At 42.4% G+C, this 7525-nt stretch overlaps 1 protein-coding gene across 1 annotated transcript; it reads right to left on the bottom strand.

The window, feature by feature from the left end:
* Window positions 1–5756: 5756 nt before the first annotated feature.
* MCHR1 (melanin concentrating hormone receptor 1) lies at window positions 5757–6749 on the bottom strand. Its single transcript, XM_068246868.1, has one exon. It carries the CDS (start codon window positions 6720–6722, stop codon window positions 5757–5759), a length of 966 nt encoding a protein of 321 aa, XP_068102969.1. The 5' UTR covers window positions 6723–6749.
* Between the last annotated feature and the right edge of the window lie 776 nt (window positions 6750–7525).

Genomic DNA, 7525 nt, shown 5'->3' with positions numbered 1-7525 from the left:
TATGAAATGCAATATGTGCGACCTTGATTTAGGGAGCACTAGATCAACTACTTTGCCTTGGGCCTCATTACATCTTAATCCATCTCTGGGTGAAACATGTTGCATTGGTATAGGGAGTTTATGTATTAGGTGTTAAACCAGTGAGTGAGATAGGGAGCCAACCTGCACAGCCATTAGGATCGTTTAGATAGTGGCGAACTCCCACCTCTTCTCTCAGTCTAGTCAATCACTAGTATTAGAAGCCAATAGTTCCAGTCAGGTTTTTAAAAGTTACATTTTAATTGACATTCATCTCCTCCAGTAAGTTAAAAATTGTGTATTCTTTCCCACTATTCTCCCTAACATACCTAGCAAATTCGGTGATGGTAGTATATATGGGGGCTATTAACCACAGAAGGGGATTGCTTCTGCCATTGCACTGCATTTTCCCTTTGAAAAAAGTTTTTACTCTGAAACAGTGTTTGGGGTAATACACTGGTGGTTGTCTCATGCATCCACCTTGTTTTATGCTGGGACTCTGTTTATCATTTGTCATCCTCTGCTGTAATAGTCTTGCTGAGATACCTATGTTAGCAACTTGTTTCACGTTAGCTACTTCATTGGTTTCTGTGTAAACTAGTATGGGGTTATAAGTAGTTGTATTGATCTGATTATCTAGTTTTTTTCTTTTGTATTATATCTAAGACTTACAGCTGTGCACTGTTAAAGCATTGTGGTTACTTAGTGACTATTTCTTCTATATCCAAATGTGCCCAAATAATAATTTAATGTGTAATGGGGTAGTGGATAAACCTCAGGGTGCGATCATGCCACCTTCGTATACTTGGCTGCTCTCTAATGTAAGCCACTGAAAAGATAAAACAAAGAGGAAGGGGCGCTCAGAGATTCCATTCAAACTAGTGGGTCTTCCCAACAGTCAGATCTTCTCACCAAATAATAATAATTTGTAACCTATCAATATTGCCTGCGCACATGCAATGAAGGTGCTAGGAAATTTGCGCAGAGGGTAAAGTCGAAAAACGTCTCACCTAGTGTTGGGCGAACAGTGTTCGCCACTGTTCGGGTTCTGCAGAACATCACCCTGTTCGGGTGATGTTCGAGTTCGGCCGAACACCTGGTGGTGTTCGGCCAAACTGTTCGCGTTCGCCCGAACGGCTCAATTCCTGGCCAAACCTGGCCGAACAGGGCCCCTGTTCGGCCGAACAGGGCCCTGTTCGGCCGAATACGGCCCCCCTATGGGGTCGCAGGCATAAGGGGGGAGCATGCCCCGATCGCGGGGGGGTCGGAAATTCCCCCCACCCCCTCCGCTAGCGCTCCCCCCTCTGCCCGCTTCCCCATACAAAAGTTTAAGGAAAGTACCGGTGGTAGTGGATGGCCTGGCAGTGGCACTGTGGAGTAAGGAGGAGGAGTCCGGAGAGTGACGCGTTGAGGGAGGCCGGGCAGCAGGCGTGAGGTCAGAGAAAGGGCGGAAGTACCACAGGGGTACTACCGCTGAACCGCCCGCTGCCCGGCCTCCCTCAACGCGTCACTCTCCGAACTCCTCCTCCTCACTCCACAGTGCCACTGCCAGGCCATCCACTACCACCGGTACTTTTCTTAAACTTTTGTATGGGGAAGCGGGCAGAGGGGGGAGCGCTAGCGGAGGGGGTGGGGGGAATTTCCGACCCCCCCCCCCCCGCGATCGGGGCATGCTCCCCCCTTATGCCTGCGACCCCATAGGGCCCCCAAAAGCGGGATGTTCGGGGAGTTCGGGGTTCGGCCCGAACATGCCGAACATCGCGGTCATGTTCGGCGAACTTTCCCGAACGCGAACATCCAGGTGTTCGCCCAACACTAGTCTCACCCTGCTCTGGCAAATTTTTCAGTGACATTAACCATTTAATGGCAAGCATACGTATTAAAACGTCATGCTTTAGCCTATTAATGGCAACATGACGTTTTAATACGTCGCGCGTTCCCGCCGCCGCTCCGCACGTGTCCGCGCCGCTACCGCCGCCATTACCGTCGGGTTTCCGTGCTATGTGATTGGGGAAGAGGACCGAGCGGTCCTCTACCCAATCGCAGTGCCTGGAGTGAATGGACGTAACCGCGAACGGCGGCTACGTCCATTCACAAAAACAGGAAATTGTTACAAGTTAAATAAAGTGTAAAAAAAAAAAAGTGATCACTTCCTATTACGGAGAGCGTTCACTAGCGCCATCTTGTGGCCAAAAAGTATATTACACATACATGCACATACACAATATCAACATACACAGTATTAATAAATTAATACATTACATTTCCAACCCTCCCAAAAAAAACCCTTGTAAAAAAAATCAGCTTCAAATAAATAAATAAATAGTTGCCTTAGGGACTCAGCTTTTTTAAATCTATATTTTATATGGGAAAATGTATTTTACTTTATTACATAGGGGCTTGTAATTATGGCCAGAACAACAACAAAAAAACCCCAGAAAAATAACACCTATATTTCAAAATAATATATTGTCGCCATACTTTGTGATAGGGACATAATTTAAACGGTTTAATAATCAGGACAACTGGGCAAATAAAATGAGTTGGTTTTATCCACCAGAGAATGTTTAATGTTAAAACTATAATGGCTGAAATCTGAGAAATAATGATTTTTTTCCATTATTTTTTTATTTTTCCCATTAAAACGCATTTAGAATAAAAAATTCTTATCAAAATGTACTACCCACAGAAAGCTTAATTGGTGGCGAAAAAAACGAGGTATAGATCATTTTCTTGTGAGAAGTTGTAATAAAGTTATTAGGGGATAAAAGGGAGGAGCACTGACAGGTGAAAATTGCTCTGGTCCGTTAGGGTAAAAACCCTTGGGGGTGAACTGGTTAAATACTGCCTGTGAATTAAATACTGATTGTGCTTTAGGCACAGCACCCTATTCTAGGGCCCATATGTTTACCAATTAATTTTAGATGACGACACCAATATTCATTTTGCGCCAACTTTAATTTTCTATCAGCTCGAGCTGGGTGCTGCAATTTTTTTAAACACTATTGCAAGCCTAATTAGTACATTGATACCATCTACAGTGTTACTGTACCAGGCCACCACTGTTACTCTATGCAGGGGTTAGGTGTTACCAAAATATTGGGTTGGTTAGTGGTTATAGCATACTGCTCATGGCACACTTCCATGCCATCCTGTAACCAGCAACCATGTTTAATAATTACACAATCATGAACAGTGAGGTTGACAGGAGCGTATCTAGAGGAGAGCAGCCCCTGCAATGATCGCAGGGGAGCCCAAAGATGTGAGGTGCCCAACTACTAACCTTATAGTGCCCATGCACGATACAATAGAAACGTTCGATTTTCCCGTTTATTCGATCTAAATGATCAAATCGAATAAAAGTTGAAAATATTTTTTTTTTTTGATCAAGAAATTCGAACAATTATCCTGTTTTTTTCGAGAAAAATCTGATCGGACATGCTGGAAAAATCTTTATATTCAATCTAATGGAATAATCAAACTAAATTATCTAATCCAAAAAAAATAAAAAATTGTACCATGTATGGCCACCTTTACCTTCCTCTGATACAGGGGACTAGACTTCACATCAGGTGTTTTTGTGGCTACACTTGCTATGGCTATGAAGATCATGATGGCTGCACTTTTATTACCCTTGTGAGATGGGCCCCAAGGCCGTGAAAAGCATCAAGGGGAGACAAGGGAAGAGGTGTGAACTTTGGGGGGCCATCAAATTTTTCTGGGGGGAGCATGAATTGTAGTTATGCCACTGGTAGTTTGCATACTTCTGGAGTACCATTTACAGCAGTGTCCTGGGAAGCTGCCTACTTTGTCTCTGTCTGTAAATGGCCCTGGGCAATGTGCCTTTACCTCCAGAGGCGAAACGGGAAGGTTAAGCGATGTGTCTCATCAGGAAATTTAAAAAGTAAATAGTATTTTCAGTAGAATAGACAGTACTTTAACTGTAGGGAAGGGGGTGGCGGGGACGTGACGCAGCATCTTCATATTTAAGTCTTCCGTGCACAGCAATTTAAAAATAAATCTGTGCTGAGAACAATCCTGAGGCTGCCGTTGCAACCTGCTAAAAGTCTCATTTCATGGTTGTCACACTGATTCTTTGGCTTTATTCATTTCTGAGTCACTGACTTTAAACAGGCGCATAGCCAATACAGTCTAAAATGTCGGAGCTGCCATCCTGCATGGCTGCTCCAACTCAGTTGCTCTGATTTACTAAAGACGAAGGTGGCATCAGTAGGTCAGCACACAGCACCGATGCTGCAAAAACCTTTACAAGATTTATTACAAATAACAGCACTGTCACCCAATTGCAAGAGCTCCGCCACTGCAGTGGCAGCCTGCATATATCTCTCAGCCTCGGCTCTTTACACAACTCTACTGGTCTATGCCGTAGCATTGATGTTATAAAGAGATTTCAATTCACCTATTTTCAGTTTAAATACCGAATACAGTCCAAAAGTATGAAAAAATGGATATTTACATAAATCTAACTGCTTATATTTTCTAATCTGCTTATTTGAAGTAAAAATAAGTCAGTTGAAAAGTCATGTCTGCATCGGGCCATTTGTGTGCAGGGGCTTAATTATTATTATTATTGTTTAGTGTTAATATAGCACCAACAACTTCACAGTGCTGTACAGAGCATATTGTCTTTTCATTTAACTGTCACTCAGAGGGGCTCACAATCTAATACCTACCATAGTCATATTTGTATCGTAGTCTAGGGCCAATTTTAGGGAGAAGCCAATTACTTTAATTGTATGTTTTTGGGATGTGGGAGGAAACCAGCGTGCCCACGAAACCCAGGAAACACACGCAGACATGGGGAGAACATACAAGCTCCATGCAGATAGAGCGCTGGATGAATTCAACCCCGGAGACCCATCACTGCAGGGTGAGAGTGCTGATCACTACGCCACATCTCCTCCTCACACAGAGATGAGACACAGATGATTTTCAATCAAAAATTCAACACCATGTTTTACGAATGTAAGTGATCTGATCATTTCACTGTTTTCCATCTATTATCCTTAGCCAAAACAATTAAACCTGACAGAAAACCTGTCATAATATGACAGCAAACAATGATTAATGTAACGCTCTTCATGTGTCACAACTCTTCATAATGATTAATGGCATAGAATGTAACCCAGACCCCCTCTTGTCCTGCCTACTAGACAGTTCTCTTTTCCAGTTCTACATGACGCCAGGTATATAGCGTACACTTGTCTCGTTTTGCTTTTTTTTCTTACAAGATGCTGCACAAAAGATGATTTTCTTACAAGATGCTGCCGTGACACAAAAGCCAATATAATCACGTAAAAAAAAATAGTTTGACCAGCTGTGAAAATAAAATCAATATTCATTTCTGCTACTGAGCCAGGAGAGACATAGATGCTGAGCCACATGGGATCAGGGTTGCAAAATGCAAACTGATCTGAGATCAGAGAAGATGTTTACATCTCAAGTATACAGACAATGCAAGCCACAAGAAACCAGGCAACGTGAATCTATATACTCCACAGAGATCTGCTCGTTTGTAATGAAAAGTATATATAATGAAGGTTGAACGCAAACAATCCACAAAAATAATAAGGTGCAAGAGTTACTCTGAATAATGCCCAGCAGAGGGTGCCTGTAGCAAACTGTAATACATTCTTGACTCTGCAACATTCATTAAGAAGAATATCCAACATATTTCCATATTAAAGTTATGAGTCACAAAAGCACACTTGGTGTGGTTAGCTGCCAGAAGATACAGGAACCAGGTGAAGCAATGGCTGTCCACTTCCTGAAGGAGGATCTGTGCCAAATTTCATCCTGATCCTGCCTTGAGGAAGGTCTTCTGCTGGTCGTACAGATACAATGAACCTTCGTCTAAATGTTTCACATAGGATAATATAAATGAAGGGGTTGATGCAACTGTTTGCGTACCCCATGCTGATTGCAACACAGTAAGCATAGTGGAATGCTAATGTTGGTTGATCCATCACCAACTGGATTATCTGAAGAACATAAAACGGTGCCCAGCAAATGAAGAACACCAAGCAAATTGCTATAGCAGTCCTGGTAACTTTCTTTGTCCTAATCCTGGAGCTTCTCTGGGCTGTAAGAGCTTCAGATGATGCCATTTTCAACAGTATTCTCCTGTATGCTAAGGTTATGACAACAAACGGGATAGCAAAGGCAAGAAAGAACTGATATAAGGTAAACCAATAAATATCACTCTCTGGATTGGGGAGAGTGATTCCACATCCCAACACTCCCCCGGGAAGTGAAATAAGTCTGGCGTACATCCACACTGGCGTGATACTTAGGAGAGACAACACCCACAGGATGCAGATGACCATGATGGCTATAGGAGGTTTACGATACTTTGCTGATGTGAATGGGTACACTGTTGCAAGGTATCGGTCAATAGACATGGCAGTAAGAATGTAGGTGCTTGTAAACTGGCTGTTGGTATCCAGGGCTGTAATAAGAGTGCACATAGTTTCTCCAAAATGCCACACCCCATTACCAAGAAGCTGGTGGATTAGGAAGGGCATCCCAAGAAGAAAGAGCAGGTCTACTACTGAGAGGTTGATAATGAAAATATCAGGAACACTGCTAGTACATCGAAACTTGGATTTTTTGAAGACCGTGTAGATGACAACACTGTTGCCAATTATCCCGAGTAAGCAGATGATTCCAAATACAGTTGGCATGATCACATTGGCATAAGCAACATTGCTGCTGGGATCTAGAAAGATACCAAAAAAATGTCAGTATGTAATACAAAGGGAACATATGCAACACAAATGGAAGAACAACTTTGTTTCCCAAAAACAAAAACTTTTTTTAAGTTTAGGATAGAGATAGTGTGAGTTAGAACCTCCATCAGGTTGTTACTGCTGTCCGTGGTGGGAAAAAAAATTACTCTCATTTCCTTTCTCAGACATAGGCTGGGCTAGATGATCCCTTGTTGCCACAGGGACTAAATGTAATGGACAACAGTAAAACCTGATTGAGTTCAGAAGCGGCCTTAGCGTACGCCTGGTCTGGGGCGAGTGTCTTATGCGGGGCCTAGAGACATAAGTGGAGGCCATATACCGTACCACCACAGTCACGGGCTTGTCCATCTCTAATGTAGTACGCCATATTATTGTGTAAAAACAATTAAGTTTGTTCGTGTAAGAGGTCTAATGCAAATTTTATATCAGCATAGTGTTATTTCTGACCGCAAGAGCATTCATTGTACTTATTAATTGTACAATACATACAGCAAATCACTATTTCATGCAAACTTATCTTTATCTTCATACAGCATACATAAACTTTCAGAGAAATGCACTGTACATTCAAAATGTTCTTTAAAACTGCATTTGCATAGATGTTGTACCAAATGGTATTTACTGTGTAGCCTGTACTACATATTGCCACTGAGACACCAGTTTGGTAAAGATGAGAGATGCCATCATGATCTGGAAGCGTGTTTATTACAATCTACATTAGTTTCAGCACACCAAGT

Source organism: Hyperolius riggenbachi, chromosome 7 (genome assembly GCF_040937935.1).
Source record: "Hyperolius riggenbachi isolate aHypRig1 chromosome 7, aHypRig1.pri, whole genome shotgun sequence".
In the NCBI taxonomy this organism is placed as follows: Eukaryota; Metazoa; Chordata; class Amphibia; order Anura; family Hyperoliidae; genus Hyperolius; species Hyperolius riggenbachi.
The sequence above is the reverse complement of the archived record's forward strand: the minus strand, read 5'-3'. Positions and strand labels throughout refer to the sequence as shown.